The sequence below is a fragment of the Plutella xylostella genome, chromosome 29 (assembly GCF_932276165.1).
Source record: "Plutella xylostella chromosome 29, ilPluXylo3.1, whole genome shotgun sequence".
Lineage (NCBI taxonomy): Eukaryota > Metazoa > Arthropoda > Insecta > Lepidoptera > Plutellidae > Plutella > Plutella xylostella.
This window is the reverse complement of record NC_064009.1, coordinates 3,567,796-3,588,785: the sequence shown is the minus strand read 5'-3', so window position 1 is coordinate 3,588,785 and position 20,990 is coordinate 3,567,796. Positions and strand designations below refer to the sequence as shown.

The window sequence follows — 20,990 nt, the reverse complement described above, 5'->3', positions numbered from 1 at the left end:
ATAAAGACGTGTCGACGTATAAAATAAAATTTTGAACGCATCTGAAGTAGCGAGCAAAAATTGTGCTTCATGTCATGTCAGTTGATCGCATAAATTTATTTTTCAAAACAATTGAGTATTTTATTGTATTTTTTAATTTGTAGTGCTTTATTTATAAGAATCTGAATTAATTATGGATTGCATCGGTAGGTGAACTCATATAGTTTCATAATTAATTACGAAAATACAGTCTAAATTTCTTTGTTGTGATAAATTTTGAGAGAAATGATCCTTTTGTTCTAGAAATTTTGCTAACTCACGTTTTGTGTTTATTTACTAGCTTCCGAAAAGGGTGATTCAAGTGAGAACCGTGACCCGAACTCGCTAGTATCTAATGGAACTGTAAAGTCTGGGATCGAGAGCAAAAGTTTAGCAGAGAATGATAGCACTTCACATACGGAGGCTCCCGCGGAGGCGGCGGCGGCGGGCTCGGGGGAGGGCGCGGACGAGGAGTGCGAGATCCCCGAGCAGGTGGAATTCGTGGTGGTGTTCAACAAGGCTCGTCTCGACGTGTCCTTCGCCCACGACGCCACTATACTAGAACTGAAGGCCCATCTGGAGCGGATATGCGGCGTGCCGCAGTCCGCGCAGAAGCTCATCATCAAGGGCATGGCGCGGGACGACGCCTCGCTCCGCGCCGCCGGCGTCGTTAAGGGCAGCAAGGTCATGCTGGTTGGATCCAAGACAGAAGACATACTTGCAGTCAAAAGTGCACCAATTGTAAGTATACTTTAAATTAACTATAAGATCTATTTATATTTTATGTTTGACAAGGTTAATGATGGGGTTGGTTGTTGCAGGAGGCAATGAAGGAGAAGGAAGGTGGTACATCTAGCAAAGAGCCACTGTCAATGCAGAAAAATCACAGGAAAGTTTTGGACAAAGGCATCCCACCTGATGCCATGCCGGGAATCAAAGGTGTTAAAGTAAGTAACCACTTGTGAAATGCCTCCACAAGTAATATTTATCAACAGTGATCATTAACATATTTCTTTTGTAAATGGGTATTTGCCTTGTTTTATTCATTCTAATAAGATGCTCTTTAACATGGCTCTCTACAGTGGAACCAAAGTAGTTGGGTGTTTGCACAGTTGCATATTATAAAAAAAAACCTTTAATTTACATTATTAATGTAATTTCCAGGAGCCCCTGCCGCCGGTGCCTCTGAGTGGCATGCTGAACAAGCACGGGGGGAAGGTGCGACTCACATTCAAGCCAGAGCAAGACCAGCTCTGGCTCGGCACTAAAGAACGCACAGAGAAACTTGCCATGACATCCATTAAAAGTAAGCTTTTGGTTCTCATACTTTATGTTACCATATTACTGGATTCTACTGTAGATGGGAAGCAATGCATAGTGAAATATCTGTGTCTGATGAAAACAGACCTTGTTAACAATCCCATGCCCTCCCCTTTGCCCAAATATATAAGAGGATCTAATTTTTTCTATAGATGATAAATACATCAAAATAAGGAATATCATTATTGTTTCAGGCATCACATCTGAACCAATCAAAGATCATGAAGAATACCACATCATGGTAAGTTTAGTTATTAATAACTTTTAATGACAATGTCTGCTAATGGAAGCCTGCCAACATTCACATTTACAATATGAAAAGCTCACACAAAACAAAGACAACATTTATACACCTAGCCAAGTACACTTCTATGGTGCTTCTATGGATTGGAGCTTTATTTTGACTAGTTATTTGGCGCAGGCTTTGCATAACCGTTGTCTGAAATTACATTGTAATTTATTCAGTTGTTTTTTAATTTCATACAAACATACATAGCAATCTGTCCTCTTTATTATTATTTTATGAACATACTGACTTATGGCGATATTGTAAAGAATCTGTTCATCCAAGCAAATCCGTTTGGATAGCCTTTCACTGACTTATCCCCTGCATCAATCTCATCCATGTATTTCTGTCGCAGGGGCTGCAGCTGGGTCCGACGGAGGCATCCCGCTACTGGGTGTACTGGGTGCCTGCACAATACATTGAGGCCATCAAAGACGCAGTTCTGGGCGTGTGGCAGTTCTTCTAAGCGCAACACGTGTATTTATAATATCTATGTGTAACAAATTACTGTATGTATCTCGGCCACCTTGGTAGCTGTAAACTTTTAATCTATCTATGTTTTCATATTATAATTATTTTGTGATATAAAAATGCCATGTCAATTAAAAATTGTCCATATAATTCTGGCATGTTATCTGGTCAAAAAAATATAAATTACAAATTATTTATTACCTATTGAAAAATTGCATTTTAAGCATTTCAGAGCAGCTGTGAAATGTAGTTTCATATACTTTATAATTTTATTGAATGGAATCTTGAATAGACGCGTGCGACTTGATGAGCTTATTGTCCCACTAGATTTTATCCTGATCTCTTTTTATGTAAAATTTACAATATTCAGTCAAATCACTGAAGCACTGGGTGGAATACAAGAGCAACTGCCAAATACTTATTTTGTATTGCAATAGTTAACAACTGACTAGTGTAGATCCTTTTAACTATATTTGCGTAATGTTTTGCATCCAGTTCTTCAGTGACAACTTTCGATAATAGGAAATAAAATGTTTTAAACTTTAAAACTCTTTTCATTTCAATCACTAAATAGTTATAATCAATTGAATTAAATACACCTTAAATGATAAAGTTTATTAACAAGAACATAGAAAGACAATTTAATTTATCTTAACTAATTTGGCAGAAGAAAGTAGTTGCACTACATCAATCAATGGCACATAGAAAAGCTTATGAGCAAGAATAAATAAAACATACATACATAAATACTTTGTAAAATTAAACAAAACCATTGTAAAATTTGGTCTCGATATGTTACAGAATATCATATTTTTGTACTTGTCACTCACGGAAACACTATACTTATTCTACCCATATTCAGACTGCACTGTCAAGGAAAACTGACCCTTGGGGAGGCTCGTGGCGTGGTACCAGATGCGGGTGTCCAGCAACACTGGAACAATGTTCATTATATTAGGTAGAGTAGTTACCAAAATTCACTCACTCATAAATTAAATTAATATTTTACCAAGGTGCAGATGTATGATCTATGAATTATATCATTTATGGAGTCAACTGTAGACAGCATGAGGTAAAAATCTGTTGATTGCCAAAGATTGCAATAGGGTAGGTAACATCATCAGTGCAATATATGAGGTGAAAGAAACAGATAATCAGTTATCACTGTAGTTACAGAAATAAAAGGTATAAATACATTTACCTACGTACAAATTTGAGAGAAAAACACAATACATTTTCCTAAAAATGTAGGCAACTTACCAACGTCACCTGGTTCCACATAGTACTGGAACTTGTGGCACACACTGTCGCACTCGGGCACCGGCGCGATGGCCCACGTCTTGTTGCCACTCACCTGACCTTGCCACATCAATCTGGGAATGTAGTCCAACTGAAATAATTTAACAAGGTGTTAAGTGGGACATCCTGATCCTGATTTAGACATGGACAAAGATTTAATAGATGGTAATCTACAAATATGGTAGATCAGTTATTGTAAGGACACTACTAAGTTATATTTATTAAATGCTGTGGTAAATTGCTATTTTTTCACACACAACTGAATTAATTACGCACATTAGGTACTAGTATGTAGTTTAGAAATATATTCCATCTTTAGGAAGCTAATTAAAAAAGCTTACATGCATAACTGCCCCCATTTCATATCCAAAGAAAATATTTTCAGTGGCTGCAAACTCTGCGTCTTCAGGCAGAAACTCGGGAATGCTGTAGTACTTCCTCACTTTTGCTAGGATATCTGGATGGCAATTGCCCCTGGAAATATAAATTCTGTGTTAGTCATTAATTAGGTTCCTTGAACTAAGTATCTAGGTACCAAAGCTTACGTGAAAACCTAAATCCAAAACAATGGTATGGTAGGATTAAAAGTTTATATACTAATGTAGTCAAAGTACAAAGACAGCTATAAAACATAATGGTATTTAATTATATAGGAAGATACTTACCATCCAACATACCAAGGCTGCTCTCCAGCTGCATTCCTGGCTCTCTTGTCTGGCATGTCAAACACTTCCTTCAGTGAATACAAATCAGTTTTAAAGTTAAGGAACTGGCATCCATCTTCCAAGCTCTCGTAGCTGCCCTCCGTCTGCTCATAGAGCCTCTTGAACAAGTGGAAGTTGAACTCTTTAGTAGCCCTCCAGTGGCTTATTGCATTCTTTACTATAATAGGTCTGGATGAATATGCATATTTCTGAAAAGAACATGTTTAGTTGTGGTTAAACTTTAGTGGTTATTGTAGAGTATTCTGGATAAATTAGTCATTATATGGTCAGGTGTAATGTTGTTAAATATAAAAACAAGTTTACCGCAAACTCCCGCCGGGTGATGTTTCGTAGAACTACCGGTTTAGTAACGTTTATACAGTAATTACAATCAGCGAGCGGCCTGGTGGCCTCCCATATCAAGTAGTTGCTCGGAAATAAACACCTTGCGCTTAGAAAACTATCCACTACGTTGCTGCTTACAGTTAATAATAAAAATATAAAAACTACTACGAAAATCACAATCTTTTTAGAACTTTTCTGCTGTTCCACAGTTACATTATAATTGCAGATGTAATTATACTGGTTTAATAGCACCACGTTCACGCCGTTACCGATAGCACGACTTTGCAAATCTCTTAAGCTTTTATTTATGGAGCTTTTTGTTAAATTTCCATTCATTATAAAACTTTTTTAAGTTACATTATTTAAAATAATTTGTAAAAATGGGAATAAAATCGAATTTGAATGTTTACATTGCACAATGGAATGTCAAATTTGACAAATAACCGGAAGTGCGCAAGTGGCAAGCAACCCAGATTACCGTTTATCAGCTGTGACCGTGGCTATAACTACGTATTCTAAGGACTAGTCAATAAACACAGAATAAACTGCGTTCGAAAATTTACTTACTCCAAACAATCGGGTACGCTAAAATTTAGATTGTCTATGGATACGCTGTCAAGAGAAGTCAACGGACGAGTTGTCTTGGCGGTATCATTCAGCAAAATTAGTGAATTATAGCAAAAATGCCTCCTAAAAAACGTGATAAAGATAATGAAGCAACGAAAAACTCAAAGATTGATCATTTACAAGCTGACCATGAGTTATTTTTACAAGCGTTTGAAAGTAAGAGCCTTAAAACTATATCGACTTTTGTGTATGCTAAACATTTTCTATATTTTTGGGCTAATATTGATACAACTGATATTATTTCAGAGCCGACACAAATATACAGGTTTCTTAGAACCCGAAATATGCTATCGGTAAGTTGTAGAGTCTCTAGCAATTCATTTGTTTGTATAACCTCTAGAATTTGAATTTCATTAGTTATTCTATGATTCCAGCCTATATTCTTGAATAGAACTCTGTCTTACATGAAAAGGAGAATGTCTCGAAGTAACAAGAGCCGTATAGGATTTAAAGTTGACACTTTACTGGAAAAACAGACTTTACGAAAAAGTACTGATGTCCAACCCAACAGCCTTGGTGGCTTCATGACTCTCACATTCCTCGGCTTCTATGACAAGAGCCTTGAAGACCCTCGGGATTACCAAGTTAAAGTTGAGACATTGTTGCTGAAAATTTGTCACAAAAAGAGGAAAGAAAGTTCATCGGCTATCATTGAAGTTTCTGTAAGTTATTGTTTAGATGTAGTAAGTTAAGATCAAAATGAAAGAAACCAACAAGTTTAGACATATGTTTATATCACAAAGATTCCACTCAAGCAACCTGAGGTATTGAATCAATGCATAAAGCAATAATTAATACCATAATAAACATTACACTGAATTAATTGCATAAAATTAATAACAGTTCTGAATCTAACATAGAACCTCACATCTCAGGTTGGTAGCTGTTCAGTACCATTAAACCCTTCATCAGCGGAGCCACCAGCGATGGCGTCGGCTGTGAGCATCTCCAGTGACACATTCAGCCCCTCGCAGGGCCCCAATGTCAAGTCCTACATGCTCATGCTACGAGTCACTGTCACCATGGCATCAGCCACCAATGGACACGCCTCTTCGTCCTCTAGTGAACTTACTAATGGTGATGCTGAAGGTAATATTTAAGTTTATTTATTTTATTGTATAAGTAGCATTTGTTTGATAGATAAAATGGCCTAACTATTAAAATGAAGGTTATGTATGAATATGGATCTGTATTACTGGTTGGTGCACATGAAAACTATAAACATGTAAAAATATTCATATCATAATAATGTAATGGTCCTAAAATGTACAAAGTAACTGCTCCTAAAAACCAATTCACCAAAGAAGCCCTTTCCTTACAGAACCAGCAACAAAAAGACTGAAATCATCATCAGAACAGCATTTAAACTCCAACGGCTCATCGCACAATGGCACCAGCGAGGTCAAATGGTGCAAGTTGTACGGCAGCGAGCTGATAGTCTACGACAAGCACAACCGCTGCCTGCTCACCAACGGGGAGTATGACCTGGTGCTGCATGATGCTGGCCCCGGAGCACGGAGCCCCATCCCCAAGTCTCCGCATAAAGCGCTCATGGCGCAGTGGGAGACAATTCCTAATGTGAGTTCGGGGGCTAATTTGCTGTTTAGAATGACAGAAATGATGTGTCTGTAGTAGCAGGCTAGCAGCATAGTTACAAGACCGATTATTGTTGAATTGCATTGGAATTTGAGAATACATAGAGGGAGTAAAATTTGTAGAATACCATGCCTGTTTAATTTTTAATATTAACCATACATTTCCATGTACTTGTACACTGGAGTTCATGTTGTTTTATCAAATACATAAATCTTCTCTGTTACAGGAAAATGAGCTTCAGACTGAAACAAACCCTTTTGACATATTTAAAGTTAAGCCCCTACTCAAACTAAAGTTAAGCTGGAGTCAAGAACCGACCAACGGACTCGTGAACAGACCTAAGCTGTATCAGCAAACTAGTGAAAATGGCTCAAAGAAAGACCCGACGCCCAGCAAAGTGGAGAGATCCTCCAGTGGAGCTCAGAGAAGCAACAGCTCTGATGCGAAAAATGGTGAGTTCTTGTGATATTGTTGAAGGCAAAGCGAAATATTGCTGTGCGTAAAGCATTGGCATTGTGCGAATGCTTGTTAAGTTGAATCATTCTATTTTAAGTTTATCTAACTGCATAAGAATGCAATAAGCAATATCATTTATTCTAAATCTGAAATCGTTCTTGTATATTGAACTTTAGTCTAATTATAATTATTATACTCAGAATTTCCATTTCCAATAAATATATTTAAGTATTGCAATATACATAGCTGTGAAGAGTGGTTATCAAAATGTTATCATCGATCTACAGGCTGGCAATTTCATTTATTCCTTTATCTGAGCGCGCCTCATGCATTCAGTCACAGAGCCCCATAACATACCCACACTCCCACTACCAATGTATTTATTTCGTTTTGTAATGTCTGTGTACAGTAAAAAACATTATCTATCTATCTACCACAGGCGAGAAACCCAAATCAGACACGACGGAAGACGGCAAGCGCCAGCAGATAATCTACCAGTTCCTGTACAACAACAACTCGCGGCAACAGACGGAGGCGTGCGACGACCTGCACTGCCCGTGGTGCTCGCTCGACTGTGGCGCCCTCTACTCGTTGTTGAAGCATTTGAAATTGTGCCATTCGCGGTTCAATTTCACTTATTTTGTGAGTATTTTTAGTTGTTTTCATTGTATGATGGATGGAAGTTTATATGCTAGAAGAGAGTCTCTCGAATGTGGCGCCATCTAGCGGCAATAGACGGAGGCGTGCGACGACCTGCACTGCCCGTGGTGCTCGCTCGACTGTGGCGCCCTCTACTCGTTACTGAAGCATCTGAAGCTGTGCCATTCGCGGTTCAATTTCACTTATTTTGTGAGTATTTTAGTTGTTTTTACTGTATGATGTATGGAGTGTTATATGCTAGAGGAAAGACCCTCGAATGTGGCGCCATCTAGCGGCAACAGACGGAGGCGTGTGATGACCTGCACTGCCCGTGGTGCTCGCTCGACTGTGGCGCCCTCTACTCGTTACTGAAACATCTGAAGCTGTGCCATTCGCGGTTCAATTTCACGTATTTTGTAAGTATTTTGCGATTTTTATCGTCATACGTATAAATAAAAATGGGATGTAATGGGTCTATGATAGAAGGAAATATATTTGCATACTCGTAAGCATGTTTGTATTGTAACAAGCGTCTCGAGGCGGAATCGAACCCAGAACCTCACGGTTCCTGCACTGTATGAATGATACAAACGGGATGTATTGGTTTTATGATACGGGAAAATGCTAAGTTTTGATGGCAAAACATTGAGGCAACGATAAGGCAGCGTAAGTCGCACTATCCGTGTTGCTCGTCCGACTGTGGTGCCCTCTACTCGCCACTCAGGTATTTCATTACACTAACCAAAATTTTATCCTTGATAAAAAACAGAAGACTTTATCCACCCAATCCAAACGCTTATAAATTCTACCCATTAACAACTATCTTAATCGCCTTAAATTTTAACACAACCTCCTTTCTCCCCAGCCGATCCCAGGCGGCGCGCGCATAGACGTCTCAATCAACGAGCTGTACGACGGCTCGTACACGGGCTCCCCGCACGACCTGATAGCCGCCCAGGGGAGGTCATCGACCGCCGGGCCGCGCGCCGGGCCCACTCGACGCACCTCCCTGACACATGTACTCATATGGAGGCCCAGGGGACGACGCCGCCCGCAGAAACATAGTCTAGCGGAGTTTTTAGAGCTGGATGACAATGAGGTGGTTGAGGCTCAGCGGCCGTATCTGACTGGGCATAATAGGTGAGCGTTTTTTGACAATTATGTAGCAAGCGATTCAATTCTAAGCTATAGGTAGTGTCGGTCACCGTGTTGAAAGGATTAGCAAGTCTTATTATTATCATCATCGGTCCCTGGTTATTATGGACCTATGAAAGAGTCGGGCCCACTCGACGGACGTCCCTGACACATGTACTCATATGGAGGCCGCGGGGACGACGCCGCCCGCAGAAACATAGTCTAGCGGAGTTCCTGGAGTTGGATGATAATGAGGTGGTTGAAGCTCAGAGGCCGTATCTGACTGGACATAATAGGTGAGCATTTTATTGGTCGTCTGCAGAAAAACGATCGTATCTCCACCAAATATCATAGTGCTAATGCAGCACCTCTAAAATAAGTTCTAATGTAGTCAAGCAAACACAATTATTCAGACATACAGAACCCTTCTTCTCCGTGATTATCCGCCAAAAACTTAACTTTCCCTCCTTTTATAACTGCGCATTCTATTCCAGACTGTACCACCACACGATCACTTGCCTGCCGGTGTACCCTAACGAGCTGGACATCGACTCGGAGAGCGAGACCGACCCGCTGTGGCTGCAACAGAAGACCATGATGATGATCGACGAGTTCACCGACGTCAATGAGGGCGAGAAGGAGCTCATGAAGATGTGGAACCTGCACGTCATGAAGTACAACTACGTGGGCGACTGCCAGATCCCGCTCGCGTGCCAGATGTTCCTGCAGCTTAAAGGGAAGGAACTGCTCGAGAAGAATCTCTATAGAAACTTCATCTTGCATCTGTGTTCGCTGCATGATTTTGGGCTGTTGAGTCCGGTGGCCATGTACCAGACGATGCAGATGCTGATACAGATGCTGGCGGACAGTCCGGAGGCGCGCGACCGCATGCGAGCGTCGATCCTGGCGCAGCGCGAGCACTGGAACACGATCGGCAAGTTCCAACAGAAGCCCGAGGCGGAGCAGAAGCCCCCGAGCAGCTCGGCCAAGCTGAACAACGTGGAGGCTTCACCATCGGCTCGAAGGAAGACGTCAAACTTTCAGAACGCTAATCGTATGGGCGGCGGCAGCGTGCAGAAGACCGCTAGCGCCGCCGCGGCCGGTAATGACACTAAGCGCAAGATGTCGTCGGGCAGTATTCAAAGTCGTAAGCGCTCCTCTATATCGGAACGGAAAAGCTCCATATAGCATTCGGTTTTTAAGAAGAAAAGGGCCGGTCTCTCGAACTAGAGGCTTCTAAGTACAATGTTTAAAGTTATTTTAAACAATAATTATTATTATGATGAATTTTTGCCCGTTTTGAGGGTTTACTGGTCACGACGTGATTGGTCGGTTACAGTGACATTGTTTTTAAAATTACTATTGTGATTGATCTAACGATACTGCCGCATATTGTAATTGTTAGATATAAGCGTATCCATGAAATGGAATAGTTTTTATCATTAAATTATGCATTTTTAGGTTTTTTCGTTTTGTTGTTTGTGATTAGGTCTCATATCGTATTGGAGTTATTAGTGAAAATTTTCAGGAGTTAGGAGATGTAGGTAGTTGATAAATTCTGTGATGTAATCAGTTTGGAACGCACTTTCTTGTTCTTTGCTACCTCAAACAGACAGTATATTTTTGGTATACCTAACTGTTTAATCTTGAAAATAAGCTGTAAAAATAATTATGAAGCGAATGATCAGATTTTCCAGTGTTCTGCCCTATTGTACGTTATTTTGAAAATCTATTTCAATAGTTGCTTCATCATTTTTGCTATTGCAATGTATTCATAAAATTTGAAGTGTTCTTTATTCCCTGTAGAAACTGACTGGATAACTCTTAAATTAATAAAAAAATAATATTAATGAACAAAACAAGTGACATGTAGATATTATAAACATAAGTGAGTAGTTTTAGCTATAGGACTAAAACATAACCACTGCCGCATGACTATACATACATTTATACCTAAAAATTGAATTTGAATATTTAATAAAGTGTTTGTAAAACTTAAACTTAAGTTTTTGGTGGTAAAAGTCTCGTTCGTTTAAGTTTTAGTCTGCAACTAGTTCGGCTAATTTAGTTATCTTGCACCTGTAAGGAGTTATAGAGTGATAGGAATATACTAGTGGTAGGTTAATGAGGAAGATGTTCAGTTATTATGATTATGATTTTGTATTTTTTACAATATTTAGTTCTAAATACCTACTGCCAAATGTTAGCTTATTGCAAGACTTTCCAAACTTTCCATAATTTGTTTCCATTGAAATATACGTATTCCCGTTTAGTTTAAGCGCTAACTGATATCATAATTTACAAGGAGCGCTTATTTGAATGTAACGATTTTCTTATTTTTGTATTGTTCCATATTAAGTTCAGAATAAATTTCCCGTGTACTTATGAATCACAAATAAATTATAATCATATTTTTATATTTGTGTTTCCTTAAAATACCTACAAATAAGTAAAAAGTATATCTATAAATATCTATGCACACCACAAAGTCAGGCACTTTATAAAATAGAATGAATGGATTGTCAAAGAAAAAAAATAGAAGTCAAATTAGACAAAGTTCACAAACAGAAATTTGTTGTTAAAATATGTCACACTTGAAGATTAACCCTAAACTACCGGATAATAGTACAATAAATAGCAGACAGGACAGCAATAGCCATGAGATACAAGGTGAGTGTTTGCAGACAAGACGCCATAGTGTGGAGACGTCAGGGTTAGTTGCTCGACGAAATATCTACGAAGTTTCGGAGAGCTGCCATGCAATCAAAACGTTTAGTACAACCATATAGAGTCGTAGTTAGCAACGCTTCGAAACATCGTATTTTGTCAAGGCAAGGGAAGCTCCAGAAACCTCAGCAATGAACTTACTGATCGAGCTCTCATTGCAGGCTCGCCATTGACCGGCGGCGCTGACAACTGTACATACGCGGGTAAGCAAACTGAACTGCTTTTATGCTGATGATGGATGGTCCTAGTTACTTTTATACGTCATGATGGTAAAGTTTGAAATTAAATCGTTTATTTATGAAAGTCATAATATTACTCTACCACATTACATAATTATGTACATATACATAATATATGCACTCACTCACTCCTCCTCCATTACTCTACCACCATTTCACAAAGGCCCCGTCATTAAGGAGGAAAGAAATGGCGAAAGATGAGGTGTTTTGGATGCAACGTCGTTGGTACTCAGACACTGCCGACAGGATGCTGTGTGTGTTCCGTGCGTTATCCGCATATAAAGTGGCGCCTCTAGCGTAAACTATCAGGAAACTTATTGACTTTGACTGCACTCCATTTTATAACGGTTATTATAATCCACCACATGACCTAACAACATTCATTAATTATAGTGACAGTATCAAAGCCGCTGTGCTCCGGCCAGCGGTCGTGCATCAGCATCCACTCGACCGACCAGCTCTGCCAGCTGCCGGACGCCGCGGGGACCAGCGTCGACGAGTGCAACGTCGAGGTGTTGTCGTTGAACGAAGTGTTCCCGAGCACTTCTGAGGAGAGCGAGGAGGAGGATGGCGAGATGAAGAGTGTGAAGAGTAAGGTTAAGGTGAGGATGGGGTTTGATTGGTGGAGCGGTAGGGTACTAGAAATCATTTGTTTTGAGCAATGCACTGAAGAGCATTTTTAGTTGCCGTTGGGAGGATTCGTTCATAAATGCAACGTGTAAAGATGGCCGCCATTTTAGTAAGCGATTTAACTAGTGCTACACGTGGTACTTACGGTCAAGCCTTAAAAAATTTTATAGCCCGCTCGCTCAAAAAACAGTGCGTTGTGAGTGAAAGAGATAGGACGTCGTGATTATGATTAGACTTTTATTGTACAGCGTAGCATATATCGCGGATTTTATAACTAACTTAACGTAGAATATAAATAATTTAGTGAGGTTTTATAGGAAGTATTCTTATTTTCAAAGGCCAAACCAGAGAAGAATCCCTTCGCCCCAAGCAACAGCAAGTCGTCGCCGCTCCCCAGCCGCCCGCCCGCACCGGGACTCCCCGGCCGCCCGCCAGCGCCCCCGCCCCCGCCCCCCGCACACTCGAGCGTGGCGCTGTCCGAGAACACCCTGTACGTGGTGGGCAGCGACCCCGGAGAGCCCAAGATGTCGTACGCTGATCCACCCAAGAAAATGTCTAAGACGGTGAGAACTTGCCACCTATGCCTAGGACACTAATTAAATCGCCTGTCATAGACGTAACTACAACGCCCATGATGATGATGATGAGGTACCAAGTAGGTATTTGAGTTTAAGAGTTTACAGTTGCTAATACAATAAGCGACCGATCGATAAAAACCTTATAAGGGTCCTTACCCAGGTTTAACACTGGTAATATACTTAAGTAGGTACCTCCTACATAAAAATAAAACTATTTCTACGAACCTCCTAGGTAGTTAGGCATAGCGTCTTCAGTTGCCGGTAGTTATTGCTACCAATTTACCCTATTAGAGAACATTAACTAACTCGTGCAGTCTAGACACCTGATAGCTCCGCATATTGCTGTTGTTTTATTACCTTTTATTTTCGATAACACTACTCTCAGGTAAAATCTCCTCATATATCGATCGCTAGGTATCTCAGCTATATGCCTATATTTATTTATACCTACATTGCTTTGCTAAATATCCGCCTAGCTTCATTCAGCTAAAGCTTAGTTCTTGTTTACTGCTGCATCAGCATCTAACTGCTTCCCATAGTGCTATGGCACTAACTGTAATCCCTAATATCTACAAGACCGGTAAAGGTTACTCCAATTTTAGCTATGGCCCAAACGTGCGAACCATTTTATTAGACCTACCTCCGATATGCCACCATTACCTAAGCGCAACCGAGAGGCCTAACTTCTGATAAGATGGTTCGCGCTTTCAATGGCACTCATCTACAAATAATTCCACTTATCTTAAATCAGATGAAGAAGTTCCTCCGTAACGTTGAGAAGCAGAAGTCAGAGGGAAGTAAGGGCGGGGAGAAGGCCATCAGCAAGCTGACGACCATGCGGGGCATACTGAAGGACGCGCGATGCGTCCCCGAGTGTACCGGCGACTCGGGACAGGCTGGCGATGATAATGGTGAGATCTTGTAGCTTTTCGTTTAAATAAGAATGTAGAATTTAGCGGCATATGGTAGCTCTGGGTAGCTATACCATTCCCTTATTTGAAGGGTCGTGGCTCGCGACTTCATCGAGTGTTTAAAAATAAGTAACTGCCTCTTTACTGCCTGCTACGAAAACTTGGTAACTTGCTTACGAGTCATGTAAGTCATATTATGCGACTACCAAAGAATAGAATAGAATAGATATTCTTTATTTGTACACAAAAACATGGACAAAAATAACATACATGCAAAAACGCTGTGCCCTTCTATGTATAGGCTACGATTATTAATTTATTTATATGTAAGTATGTATAAGTAACAAACCTATTAACCCCTCAGGCGACGACGTGGCAGTATCCTACCCGCTAGACTACACGCACTACTCCAAAACGGCGGACAAGAACGTGACGTTCAACACGCAAGTTGTCATCATCCACTTCACGGGAGACCTGTGCGTGGGCCAGAGCGTCGAGACTCTCAGCAAGGAGAAGGACCAGCAGGCGAGGAACTCGGAACTCAGGAAAACATTCCTCACCAAGTACAACGAGCTATGGCAGACGCAGAAGTAATTTTAAGCTTAGTAGTAATTTCATAATTTCACGTTTCACACACTGGCTGGATTACAGTGTAACTTGCGGTATATTTTGTGTAATTTGACTTTTTAGTGTGCCCCTTATTTATTGAAATCGAGAAAGTTTTTGTACCATTTACATTTTAATCCGAAATTAGATAAATGCAATTTCATAATCGTACTTATTTATACAGATATTTATTTATTTAAATAAAACATTATAATATCACAGTAGCATGTCTTTGTTTTAACACGGGGTGGAGCATATTTTCCACAGCAAAAGTTCCTTTGCTCTCTCGTAGGTGAAGTATTTGGGGAAATTCAGAGGTAATAACTCCATGGTCCATTTGGAATGGGGGTTATCTGTGTTGACTTTGTCTATGAGTGTGAGGAATGTTTCGTAGCAGGGCGCGACGGAGTCTAGGTGCTCAATGGTGAAGACGTATCGTTTTTCTAGAGCCATGTAGAGAGTCTTGGGCGGGCGCGTGTTGAGGATTCGCTGCAGGGTCGACACGAAGGCGGCTGTTATGTCGTCGTCGTAGATTACTGCGGAAGAAGAATAGGTTTAATTTCAATCATAACTATTAACCGGCTTAAACACACCTCTTGAAGCAAAATGTCCGGCACACTGGACTGGGAGGCTCGGACCAACGATAAAGCGTATTCATAATTATGTTAAATATAGGTAGGTAGGTATACTATTTGGGTATTATGGCCTGTGCGTTACTTCGATCAAGTTATACTTAACTTTAACAAGGTAATAATTATAAGTAGCTAAACTTATTGTGGTTCTGACCATAACATAGAGTCTAAAGGCGCAAAGCTAATAATATCTAGTAACTAGCGTTAGCTGTATCCAAAACAGGTGTTACCATCAGCAGCGAGTATGATGTCAGTGTCGGCGACCTCCCGGCTCAGCTCCTCGCTCCACGACGTCTCCGTGAAGTCGAGGGGAAGCACCTTGAACGTAGACTTTATCAGCTGAGCGTTGTTCTTCGAGTTCAGCTTTATCAGGTCGAGAATCCCGCCGTAGTTTAAGTCTGGAATAAAACGGAATTCTGTTTTAATCTATCATAATAGTTAAACTAGCTCTGTCCTCTGAGGGCCTAGTATAGGTTTTTGTAAACCGATCGAGCAGTGCAGCGCGTATGTATACCGCTAGGTGGCGACTCTCCCGCGCCATACGAATTGGCGTTTTACCCTACTCGAACGGCGTAAAAACTCGCAAGGTACTTATTATAATAATATTATGCTCAGATTATGCGGCCTTATTAATAGCAAAGAAGTAGATTACGACTATAAATAAATTCAACACGTTCCGTTAATTCCTTTATAATTCTCCAATCTCAAATGAGGTGGCAGGTTGCCATGGCAACTTACGACGCTCAAATCCGCACTCACAAAAACAATTAAACAAATTACGCGGACGCATTCACGTGCAATCCAACATTCCTGCGGCTATTTATTCTAGCTTTGCTTTGACAAGTCTGTCACATCTACGCCTCAATACATTGTAGTCTTTGCAAGTCTTTGCAAATCTTTGCCGTGATGGTTGATGAAGAGCAAGCGACGCTAGACGGGCAGTTCTCCGCTTTCGCTCGTTTGTTCGAGTCGAAGCGAGACGGCACTACGATCACGCTGTACAGGTCCGACTACTGGATGCGGCAGGCCAAGCTGCTGGAGGACAGGAAGCTCACGATGACGGACACCGGCATCGTGTTCAACAAGTGGAGGTACGAGGTTGAAGAGCTTGATTTTATGAATGAGTTGTTGGTAATGGTTTCAAAAGGAAGGATGCGCCCGCCAGAACATTTTGTCAAAGAAAATGTCATCAGCGCACTGGCCCCTTGTTGGTCTTACAGTGAGAGTAGGTACTGAACTGAGGTATTTCAAGGACCAGACTTCCATCGCACGCGTTTCGACCACACACAGTGCGAGATGATAAAGACCTAGTTTTATACCGAGTATGTTTCGCTCTATAGGAGATGCCTATATCCAGCACTCATACCATCGAAAGATAACAATGACGAAGCCCTTCTAAAAATCCTCACTTCCAGCAAAACCGAGCTCTCCTACGACGAGTGGCTCCAGTTCCTGTCTGACGTCTGCGCTCTCCGCGCCCTGGACGAGGAGGAGGTGAAGGAGACGCTCACCAACTGCGGGCTGCCGGGGCAGAGCGCCGTGCGCGTGCCCATGTACCGGGACTTCTTCCTCACTTACACGCCCAAGGATAAGATGATTGTGTAACTTTGCGGTAGTTGGAATAGAGTTTTACAAATTACAGTGGCTTTTTTAAAAGGATGTTTATACGGTGGAACCATAGAAGTAACTGTATGTATTGCATTGGAACAAGAGTTTTGCCTACACTATACATCAAGTAGGTAAATAGGGATAGCTCCTACATCATGAATTATGAACCCGCACGTTAGGTAAACCTACATCAGAGTCCACGTTGGTTGTTATACATAAAGTTACTATAAGGAGCGCAGTCAATATATTTTTTAAATAATGATAATGGAGGCTGTTTTATAAGTGAGTGTAAAGAAAACAGTAGAAAGTACGTCGAGTGGCTCCAGTTCCTGTCTGACGTCTGCGCTCTCCGCGCCCTGGACGAGGAGGAGGTGAAGGAGACGCTCACCAACTGCGGGCTGCCGGGGCAGAGCGCCGTGCGCGTGCCCATGTACCGGGACTTCTTCCTCACTTACACGCCCAAGGATAAGATGATTGTGTAGCTTTGCGGTGGTTGGAGTAGAGTTACGAATTATACAGAGGTTGGTTTTGTTGAGCGCATTTTTATACATCGGAACCGTAGAAGTAATTTTGCAAGCGTTTTGGCTATCATATGGCTATCATGAATTATGAACCCGCCCGTTAGGTATACCTACATCAGAGTCCGCGTTGTTTGTTATAGCGTAGCGTCCGCGTTGTAGTTAGTACTTATAAGGAGCGCAGTTTTTTTATCTAAATAATAATAATGGAGGCTGTTTTATAAGTGGGTGTAATGAAAATAGTAGAAAGTACAACGACTGGCTCCAGTTACTGTCTGACGTCTGCGCTCTCCGCGCCCTGGACGAGGAGGAGGTGAAGGAGACGCTCACCAACTGCGGGCTGCCGGGGCAGAGCGCCGTGCGCGTGCCCATGTACCGGGACTTCTTCCTCACTTACACGCCCAAGGATAAGATGATTGTGTAACTTTGCGGTAGTTGGAATAGAGTTTTACAAATTACAGTGGCTTTTTTAAAAGGATGTTTATACGGTGGAACCATAGAAGTAACTGTATGTATTGCATTGGAACAAGAGTTTTGCCTACACTATACATCAAGTAGGTAAATAGGGATAGCTCCTACATCATGAATTATGAACCCGCACGTTAGGTAAACCTACATCAGAGTCCACGTTGGTTGTTATACATAAAGTTACTATAAGGAGCGCAGTCAATATATTTTTTAAATAATGATAATGGAGGCTGTTTTATAAGTGAGTGTAAAGAAAACAGTAGAAAGTACGTCGAGTGGCTCCAGTTCCTGTCTGACGTCTGCGCTCTCCGCGCCCTGGACGAGGAGGAGGTGAAGGAGACGCTCACCAACTGCGGGCTGCCGGGGCAGAGCGCCGTGCGCGTGCCCATGTACCGGGACTTCTTCCTCACTTACACGCCCAAGGATAAGATGATTGTGTAGCTTGGCGGTGGTTGGAATAGAGTTACGAATTATACAGAGGTTGGTTTTGTTGAGCGCATTTTTATACGTTGGTAACTTTGAAGTAACATTATGCATTGTATTGGAACAAGAGTTTAGCCTACCACTCTATAACGAGTAGTAGCTCCTTCATCATGACTTAAAGACCCTGCACTTAAAGTTCCTCCTACCTATCTAACACCAGAGTCCGCGTCGTCCTACATAAAGTTAGTATAAGAAGTGCAGTAAATATTTTTTTAAAATAATGACAATAAAGGCTGTTTTATAAGTGTGTGTAAAGAAAACAGTAGAAAGTACGTCGAATGGCTCCAGTTCCTGTCTGACGTCTGCGCTCTCCGCGCCCTGGACGAGGAGGAGGTGAAGGAGACGCTCACCAACTGCGGGCTGCCGGGGCAGAGCGCCGTGCGCGTGCCCATGTACCGGGACTTCTTCCTCACGTACACGCCCAAGGATAAGATGATTGTGTAGCTTTGCGGTGGTGGGAATAGAGTTACGAATTATTTATAGAGGTTGGTTTTTTTGAGCGGATTGTTTTTGCTTTATATGTAGATTGGAACAAGAGTTTTGCCTACACTCTACAACATGAGTACCTAGTAATTAATGAATTATGAACCCGCACGTTAGGTACCTATTGGTATAAGGAGTGCAGACAAATATTAAATAAAGATAATTGTTGCCATTCTATAAGTGCGTGTAAAAACAAATATTGACAGGCCTACAAATAGCTTAAGATGATGTGTCTTTAGTACTCCTTATAGTTAGTAAACGACATGAGGCGTGATATTATAAATGGTATCCTAATTACGTTAGATTCACAAAACCGCACCTGTACACACAACCCGCTTGGCATAAATAGAGGCGACAAAGCTGGTGATCCCGGTCCCGGCCCCCAGCTCCAGCACGGTCCGGCCCGCCAGCTCCCCGCGGAGGCCGAGGCTGATGAGTAGGTCGCCCAGGAGGAACGCGCCGCGCCATACTTGCAGCCCGACTAGGGCTATGTTGGTGCGCGGGCTATGTTCTGCAATGATAGATAATTAAATTAATTAAGATTTTAGGCAATAAGTCCGCCTTTGTATACATATAAAATTTACTATTATTTGTACCTAAACATTTTTGTTTTGTACGCAATAAAGTGTATAAATCTATATAAATAAAAATTCATTGATGTTCGTAAGTCTGCTAAAACTCGAAAATGGCTGATCCGATTTGACAAACATAGGTCTTGAAATATTCGTCCAAGTCCAGGGAAGGTGTAAACATAAACATAGAGTAGGGCAGGGCAGGGCAGGATCAATATGTTAGTGACTAGGACTGTGCTGAGGATCCTGGGTTGTATTTATGTAAGGCTGGATATTTTTCCTCAGTTTGTGAGTGTTAAACATTTGTATTGTTAGATATCTTATAATTTTTCAGTGAATTATGAAATCTCATGGGTGAGGAAAAACTTACCTATTCTGATAACTTCTTTTTTCGGTCTTTCAACATCTAGATCACTGTCTTCATCAAAAGTTAAAGTTTCTTTCTTTTTAGGCAGTAGAAAGGGAAATTCTGATATGACATCTGAAATACATTTAAAGATTAATAAGCTTTATATAATTTTTGATAAATATTATAAAATTTTATATGAGGTAGACAAAAATAAAAAAAATGCATTTATTTTCTTCTCAGTGCATGGAAAATACATGAACATTGAACCAAAAAATAAGAAACCTTTTCAAATAGGTAATTTAAAACTTACTGCCTTCAATAGAAGGATCTTTCGTTGTCTGGTAGTCATATTCGCTATAAATTTCTGAGGTCACTTTCAACTCTGGCATCTGAAATGGTAACAAAAATTTAATATAATATATTAACATCACACAAAATTGTAGGTGCCCTCTACATTAACCACAGTACATTCTACAGCTATATTAAAACATCTTGTACAAGATAATATAATTATAACTGCACACAACACACATCAATCACAACAGAAATACACTTCAGGGTTACAATAATGTAACATAATTATTATAATTTGAATGTAACTGATATTTAATACACATTTTAATGATCTCTAGTTATGTAAGGAGTACCTTGTCTAGTTGACGGAGCTTCAGCTCTGGTCACTCAGGCAGATATTTCACAAATATTAAATCAATAAGGAAGACAGCATGAAAAAATTGGACATCTTCCAATTTCTAACACTTCTAAAATAAATTACTATACAGTTGGCTAGTGCGAATTCTTTAATGACGTATAATTGCCAAGACACTGCGTGAAAATAAAATCTAGTATTTATATAAAAATACTATAAAACGAAAGCAGTTATATGAGTAGGTGGTGAGGCAAAAATAAGTACTCACCTACACCGAAAATGAAAACTGAGTAAGATAAAAGTGTGGTAGCATATTTAAATATGCTTTCGCTATACATACTGAAACATATTGTTTGCTAGTTACATACAAAGGTATCAATTAATAATAGCAAGTAAACAAACTTTTTCTCACATTCTACCTGTACCTTCTAGTTTACCACCATAAAATACAAAATATACTCACCCTGTCATATTGAATCCATCCGTTAGTATTAGTTTATTTATCTTTACACACAGTAAATCAATAATTTCAATAAATTATGTGATTCTATTGATGAAACTACCTGTTGAAAATGAAAAATATGTTTTGGGTTTGTTGGTGGTTTGTTGATGTTTCTAAATGTCAAAAACACGTCAAAATCA

At 40.5% G+C, this 20,990-nt stretch overlaps 6 protein-coding genes across 6 annotated transcripts; 4 read left to right on the top strand and 2 right to left on the bottom strand.

Moving 5' to 3' along the window:
• Positions 1 to 30: 30 nt before the first annotated feature.
• LOC119694430 (ubiquitin domain-containing protein UBFD1) lies at positions 31 to 2,643 on the top strand. Its single transcript, XM_038120718.2, has 6 exons — positions 31 to 185; positions 320 to 759; positions 840 to 965; positions 1,183 to 1,324; positions 1,533 to 1,579; positions 1,980 to 2,643. Exons 1-6 carry the CDS (start codon positions 173 to 175, stop codon positions 2,088 to 2,090), a joined length of 879 nt encoding a protein of 292 aa, XP_037976646.2. The 5' UTR covers positions 31 to 172; the 3' UTR covers positions 2,091 to 2,643.
• Positions 2,644 to 2,697: 54 nt separating this feature from the next.
• LOC105384784 lies at positions 2,698 to 4,874 on the bottom strand. Its single transcript, XM_038120574.2, has 5 exons — positions 4,423 to 4,874; positions 4,060 to 4,307; positions 3,736 to 3,868; positions 3,356 to 3,485; positions 2,698 to 3,029 (listed from the first exon to the last, which is right to left on the bottom strand). Exons 1-5 carry the CDS (start codon positions 4,777 to 4,779, stop codon positions 2,944 to 2,946), a joined length of 954 nt encoding a protein of 317 aa, XP_037976502.2. The 5' UTR covers positions 4,780 to 4,874; the 3' UTR covers positions 2,698 to 2,943.
• A 179-nt stretch (positions 4,875 to 5,053) lies between these two features.
• Positions 5,054 to 11,312, top strand: LOC105384785 (polycomb protein suz12-B). The gene is made up of 9 exons (XM_038117097.2): positions 5,054 to 5,226; positions 5,317 to 5,363; positions 5,445 to 5,732; positions 5,946 to 6,159; positions 6,392 to 6,648; positions 6,893 to 7,118; positions 7,562 to 7,764; positions 8,627 to 8,901; positions 9,390 to 11,312. The coding sequence occupies exons 1-9, from the start codon at positions 5,127 to 5,129 to the stop codon at positions 10,081 to 10,083; spliced, it is 2,304 nt and encodes a 767-aa protein (XP_037973025.2). The 5' UTR covers positions 5,054 to 5,126; the 3' UTR covers positions 10,084 to 11,312.
• A 93-nt stretch (positions 11,313 to 11,405) lies between these two features.
• LOC119693483 (histone-lysine N-methyltransferase SETD1B) lies at positions 11,406 to 14,810 on the top strand. The gene is made up of 6 exons (XM_038117105.2): positions 11,406 to 11,565; positions 11,784 to 11,825; positions 12,255 to 12,463; positions 12,830 to 13,054; positions 13,821 to 13,980; positions 14,345 to 14,810. The coding sequence occupies exons 1-6, from the start codon at positions 11,481 to 11,483 to the stop codon at positions 14,572 to 14,574; spliced, it is 951 nt and encodes a 316-aa protein (XP_037973033.2). The 5' UTR covers positions 11,406 to 11,480; the 3' UTR covers positions 14,575 to 14,810.
• Positions 14,759 to 20,562, bottom strand: LOC105385300 (methyltransferase-like protein 22). The gene is made up of 6 exons (XM_048631632.1): positions 20,347 to 20,562; positions 20,010 to 20,088; positions 19,721 to 19,831; positions 19,098 to 19,289; positions 15,449 to 15,616; positions 14,759 to 15,122 (listed from the first exon to the last, which is right to left on the bottom strand). Exons 2-6 carry the CDS (start codon positions 20,086 to 20,088, stop codon positions 14,824 to 14,826), a joined length of 849 nt encoding a protein of 282 aa, XP_048487589.1. The 5' UTR covers positions 20,347 to 20,562; the 3' UTR covers positions 14,759 to 14,823.
• Positions 16,101 to 16,857, top strand: LOC119693487 (tubulin polymerization-promoting protein homolog). The gene is made up of 2 exons (XM_038117129.2): positions 16,101 to 16,309; positions 16,634 to 16,857. The coding sequence occupies exons 1-2, from the start codon at positions 16,125 to 16,127 to the stop codon at positions 16,821 to 16,823; spliced, it is 375 nt and encodes a 124-aa protein (XP_037973057.1). The 5' UTR covers positions 16,101 to 16,124; the 3' UTR covers positions 16,824 to 16,857.
• Positions 20,563 to 20,990: the final 428 nt, after the last annotated feature.